At 42.2% G+C, this 21,537-nt stretch overlaps 2 protein-coding genes across 11 annotated transcripts in view; both read left to right on the plus strand.

Annotated features, from left to right (window-relative positions):
- Positions 1-3,056: 3,056 nt before the first annotated feature.
- On the plus strand, positions 3,057-8,538 carry hpf1 (histone PARylation factor 1). The gene is made up of 8 exons (XM_030093574.1): positions 3,057-3,136; positions 3,933-4,116; positions 4,431-4,617; positions 6,586-6,684; positions 7,080-7,233; positions 7,551-7,638; positions 7,799-7,971; positions 8,217-8,538. The coding sequence occupies exons 1-8, from the start codon at positions 3,098-3,100 to the stop codon at positions 8,349-8,351; spliced, it is 1,059 nt and encodes a 352-aa protein (XP_029949434.1). The 5' UTR covers positions 3,057-3,097; the 3' UTR covers positions 8,352-8,538.
- A 2,036-nt stretch (positions 8,539-10,574) lies between these two features.
- The window catches only part of ank2a (ankyrin 2a, neuronal), a 78,323-nt gene continuing 67,360 nt past the window's right edge, over positions 10,575-21,537 (plus strand). For all 10 annotated transcript variants that reach the window (XM_030093549.1, XM_030093553.1, XM_030093552.1 and 7 more), the window contains exon 1: positions 10,575-10,761. In XM_030093549.1, the coding sequence (XP_029949409.1) occupies positions 10,630-10,761 (132 nt within the window). In that variant the 5' untranslated portion in view covers positions 10,575-10,629. The remainder of the gene's footprint in view (positions 10,762-21,537) is intronic.

Raw genomic sequence — 21,537 nt, forward strand, 5'->3', positions numbered from 1 at the left:
CAATGAGACACGTGACTGTGGATCCATCATTAACTTTCGCTTTGATCCTGTTTCACAGGCACACCTCAGTTATTCAGAATCATCATTATCCATATCGGTTGTGTTTTATTTTAGCTTGAGCAGTGCATGTTCAAATTCTCAAAAACATTGAGTTTTTTAATCCACTGGAACAATTTTCCACAACTATCTGCTTCTTTTCACATTGTATGTATTCAGTTCATCAGTTTTGTGAAGTTTTAATGCAAAGTTAGAGTCAGATCACATTTTACTGTTAAGAAAAGCATTTATTTTGAACACCATGCTTTAGGTTAGCCAGAAATATAGGCATCACATGAAATTACTCTTTTTTTTTTTTTTAGAATCTGGAGCCAGCCATGTAAAAATAAAGATTCACACTGTCAATTTCAATAAACATTACACTGTTATAATGAGCACAAAAAGTAAGCACATTTGAAAGGATCAGTCATGTGATCCTATACATGTTTTAAAGCCCACAAATGATTTTGGTCATCCTGGCCCTGTCTTTTGTTTCGTTCCTTTTATTTTTTTTGTCATATGTTTGTTTTTTTATGATGAATAAATTAAATTTTCCTCCAGAAAGTGAAGATATTTACATTCGCTGACCATCATATTGTTTATTTTATTAAGATTTGAGTTTTTATGTTAGATGTGACCATTTTTGCACACCTCTTTAGTCCATCCTGTCAAATAGACAGTAATACAGAGTTATTGATTATTTAGTCACAATATAGATTAACAAAATATCAAGGAATATACAATCAAGCAATGTACCAAAATGAAAGGGTGAGCTGTCATGAAATGGCTTCTTTTTATTCTTTAACAGTCAGCTGTACTACTCAACATTGTTTTAAACCCCAAATCAGATAATCCACCAATTCAAGCAGACCTTAGATATTCAATAGTTGGAAGCACAGAACAAAATAGTTCTAGAGCTGTAATTGCCCCGAGGTGTGAGTGTGTGTGTGGTTTTATGTCTCTGTTTGTTTGCCCTGTGATGGATTGACTACATGTCCAGGCTGTATACTGTCCTCAAATATAGTTAGTGATGACACTTCTCTACTCTGAACGGGATTTAACAACTGCAGAGAACGGATTGAATACATTTTTGAGCACTGTGAGTTTATAATGAATTTTTACTCTTCGTGAAAAAAGCTCTAAAAAAATGACATTTTTTGTTTCTTTTTCGTACTTTCACTGCTTTAAATGTTTTGACCATCATTTGTCCCAATCATAATTCTGAAGTTTGTATATATATGTCTCAAATGCCTTTTGGGAAATCTCAATCAACATTTTCACTGTTTAAAAGAATACAAACTATGAACCACTCTATACTCTAACTCACTCTATACAAACATACATGTCATACATGTGAGGTTAATTTGTGATCCTTGGCTCTCGGTGTGAATCTGAGTGTGTGTGGCTATCTTCTTCTTCTTCTTCTTCTTCTTCTTCTTCTTCTTCTTCTTCTTCTTCTTCTTCTTCTTCTTCTTCTTCTTCTTCTTCTTCTTTTTCTTCTTCACCTTCTTCTTCTTCTTCTTCTTTGGTGTTTTATGGCAGCTTGCATCTCATATGGTTGCACTACCGCCATCTGCTGATAGTCACCTCTCTATCTTGTAGTATTTTTATATTCTCTCCATCGGTGGCGTTTCCATTAGGAATGTACTCCATTGTCCTCCACCCTGTAGCGGAGCCAGAGTGGGGGCAAGGGGGCGGTCGCCCCAGGGCCCACAAGGTCATAGGGCCCCGTTTCATGTGATGTGTTCATATTTACTCGTAAATAAATTATTATAATAAAATGTGCAGTGTGTGCGAGAAGGTATACGCATATGATTGTGGGCTCCAATTTGCCAATTCTTACATTATGACTGTTCATGAACGCATCAGAGCTGTAAGCCAGCGCTGATTGGCTGTGCGGCATGAACGAGTTTTTTCTTTGCACTTGATCTGAACTATTTGGGGAGAAGTTAAACAGTATGCTAAACACTATGCTAGCTGATAGAGGTACTACCCAAAACCGAACATCGGAGCCACTGGTGAGTCAGTGAAACCTTCAAAAATATTATCTTCATCAGAATGCTGTGGTCTTAAACAGCTGCCTATTTGAATGTGCCTTGTGTTGCTCTCAACTATAAGAGACCGCCGAGTCTATTTTTTTCTCTCTGTCCATGGAGTTTTCAGCACCATGGACAGCGGACGCTCTGAGATTGACACCTGAGACTGCATTTGTGTGTGTGTGTGTGTGTGTGTGTGTGTGTGTGTGTGTGTGTGTGTGCGTGCGCGCACGCATTTTTCTATTTGGTCCCCACAAGGATAGGAAAACCTGGCGATGTGCCTTGTGGGGACCTTTTTCTGGTCCTAATGAGGGTAAACAGTGTTTTCTTGACCATGTTGTTGTTACTGAAAAAAGTAAAAGTGCAAAAACAATTCTTTAGGGTTAGGCATTGTTGTGGTTTGGGTTAGGGTTAGGAGAAGGGTCATGGTCAGGGGCTAGTAAATGCATTATGTCAATGAGTGTCCTCACAAGGATAGAAATACAAACCTGTGTGTGTGTGTGTGTGTGTGTGTGTGTGTGTGTGTGTGTGTGTGTGTGTGTGTGTGTGTGTGCGCGCGCGCGCGCGGGCGTATGTGTATTTGTTCTTCAGAACAAGTTTGTGAACTGGTTTGTGACTTTTTTCTGCTTTCTGAGGCATATAGGTTTGCTTGGCTCAATAAAAGTGAGCATTAGTGTGTTGTTTGACGGTAGGATGAGGTATTGTTTGAAATTATTGTACACATTAATACATTAATGTATTCATTAATGTACAAAAATTACTATCATAAGGGCCCGTAGAGAATGTTCCGCCCCCTCTGTACTGAGACCCACGCTCCGCCTCTGCCTCCACCTCTTCCCTGTGTGGCTGTCTGTCTCTGTTCTTGCTCTGTGATGGACTGGATCAGAGTCCTTCCCTTATCTAAAGCGAGCTGGGATTGGCTCCAGAGCTACCGGCGTCCTCTAGGGGGCAGCGCCACACTTGAAGGCGGCGCTGTCGGCGGAGCAGAGCTGCAGAAGAAGAAGCCGCTGGAGAGACAAGAGAAGATGACAGGGCGCGCGAAAAGAAAACTCAGATCCGTTCAGGTGAAATTTCACTGTTTTTACCGATAAACGCGGTTTCCACAGCCGCGGGTTGCGTTGTGTCTCGGTTCCCCGACATGATAGGAGCTGTAGTTGCCCGCTGCGTGGAGAAAGGTTTGTCACGCTGTCTGAGCGGCGGCAGCAGCGACAACATGGCAGCACCCAGCGCGGCTCGTCGGCACCACAAAGCTGACACTTCTCCCAAACCTAAACCAGCTTCACTCAATCGCTGCATTTACGTCCCAACTTAAAACCGCTCATTGATTCATCATTTTACCGCCACACGCTAGCGTGTAATGTTCTCGAGGTGGCGCTGCCTTTCTTCATCCCGCTGTGAAGAGACGGCGGACGCTCTCCATTTGAGCTATGCTTTCACCCCCTGATTAACAAATATTGGTCCTTTATTGCCTTGAAAAACTTGTACTCCACGTTTTAATGGTCTGTCTCTGTTTGATGGGCTCATAGCTGGCAGTTTTTTAACTGCTATCAGTCCAGGGCTGTCTTTATAGGGGGTGTAATGTGCAGCCTTTGTTGAAGCTGTATCAATAACGCGTTCAGTCTGTTTTATTGGTAACTTCCTTATATAATGGTTCTATGAGGATATTGCAATGTTGACAGTGGCTGAAACAAACAAGATTACTAGTATAATTTCAGTATAAACCGCCAATATCACGCCATGCCATTTAATTTGTTACATAATTGTTGCAATGATGTTTATACATTGTTAATTTGTGTGCCTACTAAACTGGCAACTTAATTCACAACCTTCTTTTTTCCTTTTTATATTCAATTTCTTTAGGACTCAGACACAGGCAATGGAGAAAAGAAGAAGTCTCGAACTAATGAGGCTAAAGATGTACCGATGTCAGGAGTGGGTCCACAGCAGCGGGATGAGATTATGCGACTGTACAACTTGCAAATGCCAGAAGATCTGTACCATTTCTGGGACTTCTGCAAGGAACTCTCTCCTGACAACCCTTGTGGTATGTTTTAGCTACTATAATACTGATTTGGGCAAATTGGCTGACATCTCTATTAAATGTTCACTCTGCAGACACTAGATAAAGATAAACCTGGGCTGAACCTTTAAACTACATTGATTGTTTTGACAAAATAAGGTCTTGTAAGACCAAAGCCCATCTTGTATTGTTATTCATGTGAATTTTAACTTTCAAACTGTATAAGGTTTTAGGAATCCTGTCAAATTTTTTTGATATTGTGAGGATTTTATTTATTTAAACTATTAGCATTTATACCAGTTGACCCCTGACTCGGTGCCCTGCTTCTCTATGTGCAGGTGCACTGATGGACACACTCGGCTTGCAGTTAGTTGGTCCTTTTGACATCCTGGCAGGAGCTCACAAAAACTCCAAGAACCCTCAGCCAAACTTCCACCTTCACTGGAGGTATTTTTATGACCCACCGGAGTTTCAAACCATCCTTCAAGGGAGTGAAGACAGTCAGCATCACATGGGATACTACAGGTAACGTGATGCATTTAAAAATGACCCCAAAGTCTCCTGAAGCGACTCTATCCAACAGTCACGGCTTCAGTCGCAGCAGCTCAACAAAGCAGAGGGATATTTACGTGTGAAGATGAATTACTATGCTGTATTGTGAAAAGTGTTCACTTGCACCACAGAATTTTAAAGGGGCTGTGTCATGCTTTTTTAGCTAGTCCAAACCCTAGAAATGGCATTAACATGGTAATAGTTTATTTTTGGCGCAAAGGAAAAGTCATTTTGTGTGAAATAAAAGATTTTCTGGGGCTAATTCTGAAACCCGGAAGAGAAAACGCTCTGTTTCACTGAAAATCCCTTCTCTCCCCTTGTGGACTTTGACTGACAGCGTACTTCAACCAATCAGTGCTTCGTTAGCGTCTCTAAGAGTTAGTTTTAGCTCTTTAGCTCTAGCTTCTCTACATGGAAATACACGCAAAAACGTCTTTTCCTGTGAGAAACTCACCAAGCGCAGACCCTTCAGACTCTTGCTCTTGCTTGACTGTTGCTTTCAGACGATGGTTAAAGTTTATCTCCGTAATCAGAGTTAGAAAAAAGCGGCAACGCTGATTGCCGAGGGCCTGCGGGAGGGGGGCTCAGGGGAGCCATCTTCTCCGTGTGACGTGAACGTGGGAAAACCGAGCGTTTTCACGGGTGCGGGAGGGGCTGCCTCTCTGAGCAGCACAACAAGGAGGAAAGTTCAAACATGCAGGCACGAAGGAAAAAAATGCTTTGGGGGTGTTTTGGGTGAGTACATAGCCATATAACAAGGTTAAAACATACAAAAAGTGAATTTTGCATGATACAGCCCCTTTAATGTAGGTCCACCCTTTACCTCTTGAACAGCTTCAACTCTTCTAGGAATGGTTTCCTCAAGGTTTATGAGTGTGTTTGTGAATTTTTGGCCTTTTCTCCTAAAGGGCATTTGTGAGGTCAGACACCGATGTGGGAGGAGACGGGTCCTGACTTGCGGTCTCCGCACTAATTTATCTCAAAGATGTTCCATTGTGTTAACGTCAGGACTCTGTTCATCCATGGCTTCATGGGCCTTGCTTTGTGCACTAGTGTGCAGTGATATGTGAACAGGCAGGAGCCATCTCCACACTGTTCCCACGATGTTGGGAGCATGAAATTGTCCAAATGGTCTTGGTTTCCTAAAACTTTTAAAGTAGAACTAAGGGGCCGAGTCCAACTCTCAAAGTACAACCCACACCGCAGTCCCAGGTCCACCAAACCTTACACTGAGTACAATGCAGTCAGATACTGTAAGTGCAGTTCTTTTTGCAACCGCCTAACCCAGACTGCCCATCCGATTGCCAGATGAAGAAGTGTGATTTATCACTCCAGGGAATACGTTTCCACTGTTCCAGGGTCTAGTGTTTTACACCATTGCATCCAACACTTAGCATTCCGTTAGGTCATGTAAGGCTTGGATGCAGTTGTTTGGCCATGGAAACCTCATCCCATGAAGCGTTCTACACACTGGTCTTCAGCTGCTTGGAAGATCACATGACATTTGTCTGTAGCTTTTCGCTCTGCAGAAAGTTGATGAGCTCTGTGCCTCAGCATCCGCTGATCCCGCTCTGGGACTTTTCAACTCCTGCTACTTCATAGCTGAGTTGCTGTTGTTTCTAATTGTTTCCAATTTCTTATGACACTACGGACAGTTGATTGTGGAATATTTGATATTGAGGAAATTTCACAGCCGAGCTTATTAAACAGGTTGCATCCTATCGCTCAACCACACTGGAATTCAGTGATCTCCTGAGAGTAGCCCATTCTGTATGTCTACATGCTAAATTTTATACACCTTGTGGCCTTAGAAGTGATTGGAACACTTGAATTCAATGGTTTGGACAGCTAAACAAATACTATTGGAAATATAGTGTATCTGAGCCATGGGTAGTTGTCCTGTATTTGAACAGAAATGTCTTGTTTTTCTTGATCCACCAGAGACACTCCAGAAAAACTTCCTGCCTTTGTTGGAGAAAATGAAGCCAAGAAAGGCTGCGCTATAAAACAGATGGGAGACAATGTGTTTGCTGCTGTCTAGTAAGTGTTAACTGTCGTCTTTCTGCCGTATGTTCAGTGTGATAGCTCTATTATGAAAAAGGTTAAGCAAAAGTTTAAAAAAAAAAGCTGAATTCAAAATTTTGCATGCCTGAGCACTTCAGTAATAATACTTTTAATTTGAAAGAAAATTCAGATTTCAAGAAAAGTGCATATGTGCTAATTTGTAATCATGGATAAAAAGATGTATTTATTTGCAGGAGAATATAGTGTTAGACATTCAAGTCTCTCGGATACTTCATCAGTATAAGTAGTTTTCTATATATAACTTGCTTTTTCTGTCTTTGTCTTTACCTGAGGAAGGAAGTATGGAAACATTTTCTTTCTCACTTATATTTTCTTTCATCTGTCATTCCTGCCTGTGTCCCCTCCATCAGCCTGTATCTGCTGAGGAAGAGGAAACAGCAGAGTGGAAAGAGTGAAAGAGAAGAGGCTTTGGAAGACTTGGAGGCAAAACTGAAAGACAAGGCAGAGACTCTGGGCTTGTGTCTTGGCCGGAAGACCAAAGAAATTACAGAGAGAGACCGTAAAGTAATGTTACACACAATACTCTAAGTCAGTCATTGATGATATTCTCAAACAAGACTTGACTTAATCCCCTCCTTCTGTCTTATTTTGTGCTTTGTTCTTTTTACCATAACAACCTTCTTCACTCTAAACTTTCTACATGACTATGAAGTGAACTCCAAAAGGCTGAGCTTTTTACAACACAGCGTTTTAAAACGGAAGTTCTTCAAACTTTTTGTAATAATTTTTTTTAAAGCAGCAAAGTGTAAAGAAACTATTTTAACAGCATTCCTTTGCTTAAAGACTCTTCTTTAACAACAAACCAACCTTTGTGTCACTAGGTGGTCACCAAGACGTTCCACGGTGCTGGTATCGTTGTGCCTGTCGACAAGAACGGAGTAGGATACAGAGAGCTCCCAGAAACAGATGGTGCGCTTTACTGTTTCAGTCATCTTTTTGTTTTTTCCTTCATGTTCTTTGCTTGCTTCACTGACTGGTGCTGTGACAAAATGAACACTGAATTTTGAACATGTTAACTTGCCATTGCCTCCTAACAGTTGATTTTTTTCTCTCGCTCTCTCTCTCTCAGATTGTCTGAAAACCATCTTTAAAAGCATTGCTGATGCACCGAATGATGAAGAGCGTGTTAAAGCCTTTGCACCGCTCCAGGAGATGGTCACGTTTGTTCAGTTTGCAAACGATGAGTGCGACTATGGCATGGGTTATGAACTGGGAATAGACCTCTTCTGCTACGGATCTCATGTGAGTCTCTGGAATTGTGGTATTATAGGACTGAACTGATCATTTGGCTTAGATTAGATTTTATTTTTGTCAACATTGGTTGTAATCAAGGGTACAAAATTAAAAATTCAGATTTACTTGGCTGTACATATATATACTTTATAGGAAAAAAAGCCACAAAAGGTTGCAATCACAGCTTCGTTCTGTACACCCACTGCACCGCGGCTTCAAGAAATACATAATTAATGGTTTTCCGTCTCCTCCAGTATTTCCACAAGGTCATCAAGCAAGTTCTGCCCATGGCCTACACCCTATTGAAGAGGAATTTATTTGGTGAAATTATAGAGGCCCATATCTCCAGTCGCAGCCGTGACAACCTGGATCAGCTCTCTGGACATTGAAACCGAGAATGAAAAGACTCCTTTAAGTACATTTTAGTTCCCAGCTCCCGTGAGCTTTCCCACCACGTGTCCTTCTGTCTTCTGTTGTTTGTCATTGTTCTGGTTTGGTGGTTCATGGTGCTCCTGTCATTGGTTGGATGACGTTCAGTGATATCCTTGTGCATTAATAAAGTGTTTTATATTTTTACTTGTTGGATTTTTGTGGCTACCTCATTGCAATTATTCAAATAACAAGTCCACGTACAAAAGATTTCACAGTCGTTGTATATAATTCATTTAAATTAAATTTTCAGATTAAAATCATCAGTGTTTCATACACAGATGAGGGTGTTGGATTGTGTTCTCTGTAGTACCATCGAGTGGGAACAGGGGGCGCTGTTGTATGTGCTGATATGCAAAATGAGTACCAGAGCAGATGTCTCTTGAGCTGAGTCATCAGACCCCACCAGCGGAACAAACTCCACCATCTCTGGCAGTCTCGTTCCCATTAAAAGGCCCGAAGCTTTAAAATAAAGAGAAAAAATGTCTGGTGCCATTTATCAGTTGAGAAATAATTGCTTTAAACTAATTATGTACAACTTCACTCACAACAGGATTTTGTAAAAAAAAAAAAATACAGCAGGAGCCCAGAAAAAAGGAACACAGCATCTGAAGACTCGGATGAAAAGAGGCTTTAAGCCTCTTCAGCCTCCTGTTCTGATTAACTGCAGTGAAGAACATCTAGTGTTGAATCTTTTAATTTAAAAATAAACCATGACAATGTGAGCTTATATAATAAAGTTCACTTTGGTGCCATCTGCAACAATTAATTAAACCACAAAGAATGGACTATCAGGATAAAGAGGCACTGATGATTCCTGTGTATTAAATTTGTCTTAATCAAAAAATGTTCTGTATAGAGGACCGTGTTATTTTTTAATGTTTGTAAGGACATGGCCCAAAATATGTTTTCACTTAGTAAAATGCAGTCTTTTGTATTATAGCTACATGTATCTTGTAGTAAAGATTCGCCATGAAAGTAAGCAGAAGTACAGTGAACTTGGGGAGAACAATTGCATATTTGACATTGCTTTAAAACAATCAAGACAAAGTCTCATTTACTCAGTTTTGGGCGTTGGGTGTAAATTCATCCTTGTAGGGGTTAGCTTTAGGGTTAAAGTTAGGGGACATTCCATCAATATGAGACTATGAAAATGCGCAAGTATAAATCTGCACCATCTATAGATTGCCAGCATTGCTTGCTAATTTGCATTGGCAGAATGCACAGGAAGATTGATAAATGTTTTGCACAAATAGCTGATCTCTTACTTGTGCAGCACAATCAATAGATCGTGCAAATTGCCCAAAAGTGCTTTACACTATCATCTGAGGGTCAGTGGAAACTTTAGCATCATTTCTTACATCTCCTTTACTTTGCCATCACTTATCCGAGCAGTCTGTTATGTCTAATGTCTCTAAGACCTTGTTATTGATCTGGACCTGTCAGTCTGAATTAAATCAGTTGCTCAGTGAGGAAACCCAGATGGAGATGAGATGAGGGCGTGGGACGATAGGAGACACTGAATTGTGATCTCAGACTACTCCGGCTGGGTTGTTTTGATTTTATGTACTTGTGTAAGCCATTGTGTCCCATCATGATGGACCACACAGTCAACTTTCACGTCCAGGGCACGCTTGTGCTGCAAAAGCAGTGAGAAGAGGAGGAGGAGGAGGAAGGAAATAAGCAAAACAGAAGCACTACTGCCTGCAGGTGCATTCAAGGACCACTGGGAGCACTTTTCTATGGTGGGCATGGAGCAGTACTGCGGTCCTTGGTCTGCAGTGTCGCGTTGTAGGTTTTTTTTTAATCAGCGATGCAGTTTTCCCTAAATGTCACATTTATTGTCACCGGGGCATCTTTACTATTGAGGCAGCCTTGAGATTTCCGATTGTCCTTGAAAGCAGCACCGATCCTGCGGAGTTTCGGGAAGGCGCATTTGAAGCGCGTTCACGTTCACGCACACACACATACACGCACACACACACACAGGCCAGAGCAGGAGCATCCCTGAGCGGAGGAGGGAGCGCTCGTTTCGTTTTGACACTCTTAAAGAATCGCTGTATTGGCTCTTTCCACGTCTGAACGCAGACAGTCTGTGACTCCGCAGAATGATCCGGGGCCCCGCCGAGCCCCGTCCGCACTGACGCCCGCACACCGACCCACCGCGCACCGGCCGAACGGGAGCCTGACCGACGGCGTCGCATCCAGCAGCGGCAGCGGCTGCGAGCCCGAGACGGAATGTCAAGTAGCCCCGAAGAAAGTCACTCCAGGGGCGGCGGCTCCGACCGGGACCTGAAGACCGGGTCCTCGAACAACACGTCCCCGGAGGGTGGACCTCCAGCCCCGCTGCACCAGAACCGTATCCGGCAGGTGGGTGTGTGTGTATGCGCGAGTGTGCGTGTGTGTGTCCGCAGCTAAGTGGCCCTCCAGCCGTGGAACCAGCGGCTCAGTCCGCTGCTGAAGCTGCGCGCCGCCGGGCGCACCAGGCGAAAGGCGTTGCCGCGCTTCATCACAGAGGCGCCGTGTGCAGCTGGCAGATCCCCCCAGATCTGTGGCACAAAATAGAAGCTAATTTGAGGAAACCTTTTTCTGCAGGAAGCGTCTGCATGCGCTTCGTTGAGGGGTTTTATTGTGATGGGGGGTAAATATAGTCAAACAGGCCAGCTGTGCCAGTTGTTATGGCCGTCAAAATAAACAGCGGCAGGTCTGCACCGACTCCCTCAGTGACCATAACAGGCGTCAGAGAGGGATGTTTACTGCCTCACTTGGACCACTACATTGTGCAGAGAAGGCTAAACCTCCCTCACTATGCTTAATTTATCCCTTAACACTAAACAAGACTGATTGCATTTAATCTGTCTATACCTGAGAAACTACGTTTATGAAATCAGGTATTTATCAAGCATTAGTAGTGTCTGAGACAGTCAAACTTGCAGTGGCTCACTGTAAAGTTTCATTGCTTGTGATGCCTTTTCAGCGAAAAGGTTTTCCATTTCAGAGAATGTGTCATTGTGTTTGGTCTTACTGTTTACCCTGTGATGGACTGGTGGCCTGCCTGGGCTGTTCCTTTCATTTCCACTGTCAGCCAGTGTGCATAGAAGATGGGCGAGTGGAATATTCGCAGTGTGTGAATATTCCCTGTTTATACTCTGTGTTCTTATGCCAAAAGTGGGCTGGGCAAGTAAGCCATTATATATGTTCATGCTGATATGTCTCTGCAGGATCTCAGGTTCAAACAAAAACCAGCAACAAAATAAAATTCATTATTAATGTAGGAATTTTAAATGAAAACAGCATGAGTCAAAAGGGCTTTAAAAAGAAGCTTCATCTCGATGTTACTTTTCTTTCCAAAGTTGTTTTTGTCATAAATGTGCAGCATTAAGAAGAAAACAGGCACTAATTGATACCATCAGGATTTGATCAGGTTGGGTGTGTGTGTGTGTGTGTGTGTGTGTGTGTGTGTGTGTGTGTGTGTGTGTGTGTGTGTGTGTGTGTGTGTGTGTGTGTGTGTGTGTGTGTTTACGTATTCATTGAGAGGGAGTCAGGAGATGGTGGAGGGTTGTTTCCTGTCTCAGTGCACTCTCTGAGGCTAATGTGATTTCAGTAATGGACTGTAGTGCTACATATGCACACACACGCACACACAGACAAGACACAAAGACGCACACTTTGAGCTCCTCTTTTAGGGTGGAGCCTTCCAGGGCGGATTCTTGGATGCTTTCAGGAGTTTTTGTCTGATCTGCATTGAATAAATGAAGTCAGGAGTACACGATGAAGTCAGAACCTCGGGCTCAAGGATACTTGAAGGCTACAGCTGTTATGTTTTTGTGATGCTAATTGGTTAAACAGCTCCGCAGATGTTGACGTATCCTTGCAGTGCCATATCGAGACGGAGGATACCTCCAGTACAGATCCTCTCTGAAAAGTTCTTAGAGCAGTTAAAATTGAAGGGGTGTTCTGTGACTTTAGAAGTAACATTTTCTCTATTCTTCACTGAAATTTCAAGAGGTGATCTTTATTTAAATCTTACAAATCTCCCAGTTAAACAAATGCGATCCACTGTGATTTACTCATCGCCTCTGGATTGTGTAAGGTGGATGTTTTGTAGCGCGGCATGCTATGTAAGGCCCTGAAGTGATGCAGGAGAGTAATTGTTTACCCCTGCGGAGATCCATTTTTAGTCCCCACAGCCCTGCCTGCATGTTGGCAGTGTCGCTGTTGATAAACGATCTCGTCCGTGTCACACCGGTAGGTCTGGCCACCACTTTTTCCTTTTGTCTGTTCCCAACGTCAGAGCAGGAGGATAACAACACGACTGATGGGTAACCTGATGATCACATTCATTCCAAAAAAAAACAGTCGCATCTTAAATAAAGGTATTCTTTTGTCAGACAAAACTATTCTGTTGTATCCTGAATTCAAAGCATGGAGAAGAGATATTATCTTCCTTTTTATTTTTAAGAAGTGTACACGTGTGCTTACATTTTCATTGACTATTAAAAATCTGACTCTATGGCCACCTGTGCTATATAATCCTTATATTACCGTACCTGTCTTTTTTACATATGCTTTGGTCTCCTCCTCTTTTGCTCAGGACTTTCGTCACCATTTAGCTCTAACTTTGTCATCAATTTTGCTGAAGCGCAGTAGTTTGATCAAAACATTTATTCCACAGTCAATCGTAAGTTTTCCGACAGCAACAAACCTGCAGTAAATGCGTGCACAGTAGGACTGTAGTAATGAAATAAATACACCTGGCTTTGCTATAGACCTTCAAAATTGAGAAGATTTGATGCTGAGAGTCATCCTTAATATATTTGTCCTTTATGTCAGTGCAGGTGTGAAACTGAGAGGGACGGCACAGTGTGGCCTATTGGAGTACATAATACTGACTGATTACAAAGAATCCAGTTTTTCTTCTCACAGTATTTAATATGCAAAGAAACCTTGAGATACAGAACATAGTGTCATTTTAATTGCGAGGATTCTTTTAGCAACTGTGTAGCAACAATTAATGTTTTAGCAACAATATACAAATAGCAAAGCTGACACAGTCCATTGCTCTAAACTGACTGAATGTCAGTGTTTACACGGAGCTCAGTTCCTCTGTAACAGATTGATGTATACGAGATCAGAGGAGAAGCTGACACGAGGACACCGTGATCATGTGATTCTTCCTTGCAGGTCTAAAAATACTGCCCATCTCTCGAGTGATAGTTCTAGAGGAAAATAGCTTGTTCCGAGCCAGGCGGCGGTGTGTCCATGTCTCTGAGCTTGCTGCATTGGTCCCGTGTCACTTGCTCACTCGCGCGCTGCTTTAAGCTGTTGTTAAACGATTGCTTTCTGCAGTGCGCGCTCGCTTCTTTCTGAACAATACAGAGACTCCTTCATATTACGCCAGCTCTCTGCTGGTGCCCGTTCGTTCTCTGGTGGTTGAATGGTTGATTCTTAGAGCTCAGTTTACTATTGATTCAAGACAATATTTTATGTCCACTGCAGCCTGATACTAATATTGGAAATACGAGAACACTGAGACACTCTCACACTCCCTGAAGTTCTTATTCGATGTACATACATACAAATAAACTTCTGTCTTCAAACACAGATGTGTACATTTGGTATTTTGCCAGGTGATGTAATGTTGGTGCAACTGTGAGCAATGTCACAACACAGCAATAAAGCACCAGGTCTATTCTGGAATGAAAACAAAAGGGCTGTGGTTAGGATAACCAGCACTTTCTTTTCAGTTCTGAACATATGTGTGAATATATGGCAATGTTTTATATTTTCTCCTAGGTCCTTCATTTATGTCAGCTGGACTCCAGCTCCCTGCAATAGCTTATGTAGAAGATATGTATGGGTGTATTTCATTTTACATTTTAAAATGACTTCAATATAGGCACATGTTGTGTTTTTTGGTAGAATTACGCCTCTTTTGAATCATGTATTTGTGAAAAACCAAGCTTCCTTGAGTTCCTTCTATTTTGCACATCTTCATGCAAGACATTTCTTCTCCACATTCCTTTCAGCCTTGCATCCCTCTCTCGTTCTCTACAGCCATGTTTCCTCTCACACCCCCACATTGATGTTTGACAATTTAGCCCAGATTTCTTTTTCCTCCCTTGGCCACCGTGCCAACCCATCTCCCATTTCTCTGCAAAATATCTTCCTGTCTATCTCCCGGCAGACTGTCTGCCCTACACACCTCCCCACTGCTCTCCACACCGAAGCCCTGATGTTCCAGGTCAGATTTCACTGCAGCCTTTGGCATTTTCGTCTCCCCCTTCTTTTTTCCACCTCTCTGCCTCCATCTCTTATGTCTTTCTGTATTTGCCTGCTGATCTATCAGCTTGTCTCTCTCCACTGGGAGTGGTGTGATGGGCCGAGCAGGAAGGGAGCCCTAATGGAGCCACGGCCTTCATCACATCACTTCAGAATAACTACATGAACACACACCTACATGTGGCCACAGCTGTCTTCCCATGTATTTTAACTAGTGAAAACATTTGGCCTGTCGGGGTCTCTGTGGGTGTAGTTATGCGGGGTGTATATCCGTACACATCCTAACAGGCTCACACCTGGCACTGCACACCCCTGACAGTATCACAGCTATTAGAGCACTTCCCTGGTTAGAAATGCTGACACAGAAACCAGTGAATGACCACAAGTCAACCACTCACATGGAAGAAAGCCATTTACTGAATCACATTGAGAAATCTGATTGTTTCCTGCAGATAGAGAGCTTCTAACTGCGTCGTGTCCCAATGACGTTTAACATGATTCAGCAGAATGTGTTTCTGCATTACTCAGTCCCAGTCTCCATATTGCTAAATTGCATTCTGAAGACGAGAAAAGTTTCTGCAGTATACATTTTTTCCTGATCATTTGATGGTTAAAAATGTCCTAATGTGAATATAATCATATTGTAGAACAGCAGAATGGACACAATGTATCAAATAAGCACACAGTGACACACATGGCTGAAAATATCTTTACTTCCTGCAGCACATACTGTAGTTCACTTAGTTACTGCTGTTGACAAATTAAAGTACTAAGACACCATTATTGTTGCATTTTTTAAAAAGCTTTCAGCGGGGCCTCTCAAACGTGTCTTCAGATATGAGAATGCAATGCTTGTTTTGTTGTTAGTTGTTTGTTCTCAGGGCCATGCCACGGTGTTGTGGTTTGCACTCTTGCCTCAAAATGAGAAAATCCCCAGTTTAGGCAAAACAAAAGACGTTTATTCAGTAATAAAATAATATACTATATTGTCTTAAATAACAGTTTTTTTTAATTATTATTTTTAATCATTGCAATATAGGAATACTAAAATGTGTGTTGCATTTTCTTGCAGTTACAATGAATCACTTCACAAAAATCAAAGCCCTCCTTTCTTCCTCCATGTTTACTTTGTCCAGTCATTAATTAAGCTACCAGACTTGTATTTGGACTGTGGGAGGAAGCCGGAACACCAGGAAAAATCTACAAATACACACGGAGAACCTGCAAACTCCTGGTGTCTTTATAAACAAATGTGTCATGAACTATTTCGACTCCAAATAATGCAGCTTTTCCTACAGCTGGAGTTGATTAACAAATCTTGTCATCATTAGCATTATCACGTGTCTTGTTCTGAACTTGTCATACACATTTCGACCTGAAAAGCTGACACCGGAACATTCATGCCATTTTCACCTCATGAAATCACCATACTGGGCATGCTGCACAGGCCTCCAAATACCAGGGACCCACTTTATTGATGAGCTCTGATGCAACACGCAAGCAACAGAGTTCCGTATAAGTTTCCACGTAGTGTAACAGTGATAGGGCGGCGAGAAAAGGATTGGCATTCTTGTACCTGATCCAGAATCCATATGGAGCATGAGCATGGCTATATTTGGGTACAAACAACTGCCTGACACTCCTGGACTGGTCGCGGTACCCCTTCACTGGCTGGGATGTCCCGGTTATATCTGACACCATCTTTCACTGGCGTGTCTTTGCCTGACGATGCTTTTAAGTGCAGCGTTGCGTCACATGATGATGAGTCATTGTTCACCATCATAAGATTATTCCTTAAAGGAGAATAAACACTTTGTTGTAAGGAGAGAAATAACATGCAGTTAACTTTCTGAAGAAAAATTGCTGAGATGCAGCGGTTTAAAGGAATAGGAATAAAAAGCAGGGATGTTGTAGTGAGTCGCGATGCGTCGGTTGCTTCACAGAGGGCAGGCATTTTTGGAGTGAAACAGTAGGAGGCATTTAAGTTGTTAATTATTCATTATGGCCTTATAACACAGTTTCCCGTTAGAGGGCAAAAGTAGGCGGCAGAAAGAGCAAGGGTGTGGTTAGTGATCAATGGATTTCTCAGAAACTCAGCTCAAATACCCACATGTGAACATGACTTTGCTTCCCTCCTCTCCTCTCCTCTCCTGTCCTCTCGTGTCCTCTCTCCTCCTCTCCTCTCAGTCTATCTCTGGCCTGCCTTTCACACCATGCTGATGATGAATAAGTGAAAGTTTCTCACAAGAAAACACGTCAAAGCTTTTTCCATGTGTTGTTAAGGACAGCATGGCTCAGGGCACTGAACACACACACACACACACACACACACACACACACACACACACTCTCACACACACACACACACACACACACGGTGGCGTGCAGCTTACCTTGCAAAACCACCTCGAACTCTGTGTCATGCATGTCCAGATGGTTGCATACTATAGACTGAGCTAACTTGAATTTTGTGCATTTTTTTTTTCATCTTGCTTTTTTTTTGGCTACATCTTCCTCCCTACAGACTGCATATGACTTCTTCATTTTTCACTACATGAGAATATTTCCAGGGTGAATTTAAGGAAATAAGTCGTTAATACTTCCAGTTTTGAGTTTTATTTCCCTTTTTATGATTCATGCAGCAGAGTGATTGGCCTCTCTCAGAACCAGTACCAGCTGGGGAGGGCACATGGGGTGACCCACCACATTTCAGCGGAGGGGCGCGAACTCATGCTTAGCATGGAAACAAAATTATCATTTGTGATGACACTCCAAAACAGAGCTGAAATGAATGACAGCTCATCAAAAGGGAATTCAAGTCCCATCCTGTTTTATTTACTTCCTCTCTCGCTGGTTTCTATTATTTTTGTCTCCGTGACTAATTGCGCGCCTGCCTATTTTTCTCTCAGTCTGCCAGCATCACTCAGCATTCCCGGTATGACTGTGCGCTGCTGAGAATTTTAGGTCACACGCTTCATTATTTATAATACGCTGGACTTGGAGGTGAAATCAGTTTCTGCCTCACTTCTCTTTGTCATCTGACACTGCCTGGGCTGAGCCATGAGATGGAAACGCCTTCTGCATATATATTCTCATTGCGTAGCACATAGAAAGAGGTAAAGGAAAAGCTGGATGTCATCATTTCTGTGTGTCTGTGCTTCAAAGTATAAATGTCACACGCTTAATTTGGGGCTTAGAGTAATTTCTGATTCTCTTGTGGAGTGGTTGATCTAGATCTAGTCTTTGGTTATCACGACTCACCCAGCTAATCTGGTACAGGTTTTATATAATATATTTATATTTAGTATTATATTTCCACGTTGTTTTAAACACATTGGATTGTGTTGTGTCTGAATAGTGTTATATAATCAAACTTTCCAGTTGCCTTGACGATACAGTTAGATTGAATTGATTGTGGATGACTGAAAATAGTCAGACTTCTCAAAGACCTCCAGATCTCCTCTTGTTTTTAATGACTATTTTACTTTCAAAGGTGGCCTTTGGTACTGACGGCTCCCCACTGTGATATCTGTAATAATGATATTACTTTAACACTGATAGCATCTGCAGTTGGGATTTTGGTCTCTCCTGACTGTTTATTTCCCCGTGGGCTTCAGGCCTCTCTCTCATCTAATTAACTGGAATGGCAAGCTGACATCATGTGATCCCAGCGGGCCTTCGGCAGCACTTCAACGAGTGAAAGAGGAAACGCCATAAATTATTATGATGACCATTTTCAAGGTAGTGGGTACCTCACCAGTCCGGTTTGTGTCACAGAAAAGCGGTGAACGCTGGTTGTGTTATGGCGGCAGGCTGATAGCTTTTAGATATAACGCTGCATAAACTCTGCATTTGGTTACAGGAAATGAATTCTGAATTTATGGAGCAGCTGCTAACACAGCATTTCTAGCTTTTTTTCTATGTGGCTCGCACTGAAAAAATATATTGAAGGCTGTGTGGTCTAATGCAGGAGAAGATAAAAGCTGCCAGCAGTCAGGTGATGTGACTCTGCTGTCCGCTGCTGTGTGAAAGTGGATCGTTGCACCACTGAAGGACGATGTGACAGATCCATCGAGTCACAAATCAGATGTTTCCATTTTCCTGTGTTCACTCGTTTTGGTGCCTCAGACAGGATGGGGTGTGGGCTTGACTTTCTCTTTCTGCCATTGACTTTCTTTCAAGGTACATTATGTGACTGTACCAAGGTCATATATCCCACCCACAGTGGATCTCTCTATTTCTTCTCACATAATTTACAGCTCCTCCCTCCCGTCATATCGCCGTATCTCACTCAGCTTGTTTGGGTGTGGTCTGGTCTGGATCTGTGACTGCTCGCTTTGTCCACTTGCTATTAAATGTGATTTTGTGATTTGGTTTTGGAGGGAGGGAGGGAGGGAGAGGGAGGGAGGGAGAGAGAGAGAGAGAGAGAGAGAGAGTGAGAGAGAGTGAGAGAGAACATGTAGGGTTCTTTATGACGTTGACCTTTCTCAAGCAGTAAAAGAGATCTGAAAATGACTTGACATTTAAACAATATCTCTGAACGGATCCATTACTGTCTCCAGTGACTTTCTCGTTCACCGTAGACTAATAAAAACAATGCACTGTGCAAAAAAGTGCAAAATTGTTTGTTTTTGAGGCGTTTGTTTTTGTTTTTGGTTTCTTCAGTTCTTTGCTGGTAGTTTCATAAAAGCCTCTGTCACACATCCTTTGGGAAAGCCTGTGAATATATCATAAATTCACACTCTCTCTCCTTTAGACTGCACGCACCCACACTCAAGAGTGAATAAGACATTAGTCTCTTAGTTTCTCTGTTTTTACCAGAACAAACAAGGCAGGCAGCGAATCTTGTATCTTACAGCAGGCCAGACAACAGTCTGGTAAAACAAAATAAAAAAAACTGTAGTTCAGGGTTCAGCTGCAGTTTGGAGTCAACATCCTGAAGGGAGACAGACGCTGAGTGGTGTCAGTCTTCACTTGCATGATTTGGTCTTGTCTGGAGGATAGTATAAAAGTAAAAATATTCTTTATTATTTCTGATTTTGCTGTGTTTGTTATGAATTGATGTGAAAATGAGTGAGACTTGTGCTTTAAAGGGGCTGTATCATGCTTTTTTAGCTAGTCCAAACCCTAGAAATGGCATTAACATGGTTATAGTTTATTTTTGGCGCAAAGGAAAAGTCATTTTGTGTGAAATAAAAGATTTTCTGGGGCTAATTCTGAAACCCGGAAGAGAAAACGCTCCGTTTCACTGAAAATCCCGCTTCTCCCCCTGTGGACTTTGACTGACAGTGTACTTCAACCAATCAGCGCTTCGTTAGCGTCTCTAAGGGTTAGATTTAGCTCTTTAGCTCTAGCTTCTCCACACGCAAATACACGCGAAAACGTCTTCCTGTGAGAAACTCACCAAGCGCAGACCCTTCAGACTCTTGCTCTTGCTTGACTGTTGCTTTCAGACGATGGTTAAAGTTTATCTCTGTAATCGGATATATAAAAAGCGGCATCGCTGATTGCCGAGGGCCTGCGGGAGGGGGGCTCAGGGGAGCCATCTTCACCGTGTGACGTGAACGTGGGAAATGGAGCGTTTTCACGGGTGCGGGAGGGGCTGCCTCTCTGAGCAGCAGAAACGCGAGGAAAGCTCAAACACGCAGGCACGAAGGAAAAAAACGCTTTGGGGGTGTTTTTGGTGAGTACATAACTATATAACAAGGTTAAAACACACAAAAAGTGAATTTTGCATGATACAGCCCCTTTAAGTAAAGCTTCATTTTGTTTTGATTGAGTTGGTGAAAGCATGGTGAATCAAATTATTTTGTTCCTTAAAGAAACTGATGTTGAATGTTTTTCATTTCTCTATAGGGATTAAGACATCAGAGAAGCCCTAGACTGATATATAAGGATGTTAAAAAACCAAAAAAAAAAAAAGTGTAACATGGAACATCTGGATATCCAAAGCTGTTAATACCAGGCTCTGGACAGGCCGACTTGAAGAAAGATGATTCAGCCTGAACCGTAAAGCAGTAATGGTCAACAACTGATGCAGTGGAAATTGTGATGATGGGGGTATATTGGAGGTATTGCTGTCTGGGTGCTTTTTCTTCCTGGAGATTTTTAATAATCTCTGAAATACAAATTGAGAACGTTAGCAATGAAGCGCTCGATTTGGGAGGAAAATGCATCAGGATCCTGGCTTTCCTCATGCAGTAATGCAGCGTGCTTCCAAGCTGGAGCGTTATTGCCCTCTTTAGAATAAACAAAGCAAAAGTCAGACATTTCTACATTTTTGTTCTGAGATTATAACACTCCAGATGACTGGGATATCAACCACCGTCCTCAAGAATCTCAAACTGACAGCAATGAGAAACTGTTACAGTCTCTAACTTCGGTGTTAATCGCTTAGCATGTTACTTGTTTGATACCGAGCTCCAGATCCTCTCTGTGTGGGGTTGGACGTTCTGCTTGTGTGTGTACGGATTTTTAAATCTGTACCTGGGTTTCCTGCCACAGTCCAAAAACATGAGTTCAAGTTAATTGCGTGTGTGTGTGTTTACACTGTGATAGACTGTTACATGTTTTGAAATATTTTCTTCCCTGCTTGTTTTCAAATAAAGTATTAGGAAAACCAAACAATGTGTTTCTGGAGATTCACTCTCCAAAATGAATTAAGGAATATTTTAACCAATCAGATTCAATCATAAATAACAACGAGCAGGAAGAGGCGTTTGGAAGAGGTTTAAAGTCATCATGAACAATGAATGAGTTTCATGAAGTGTCGACGAGTTGTTTGGAAGGGAGAGATCCGTTCTTCTTAAAACATAAATGCAATGCACTCCTCTAAATGCCCATCATGGGCAGAAAGCCACGAGT

This window comes from Salarias fasciatus, chromosome 6 (genome assembly GCF_902148845.1).
Source record: "Salarias fasciatus chromosome 6, fSalaFa1.1, whole genome shotgun sequence".
NCBI lineage: Eukaryota > Metazoa > Chordata > Actinopteri > Blenniiformes > Blenniidae > Salarias > Salarias fasciatus.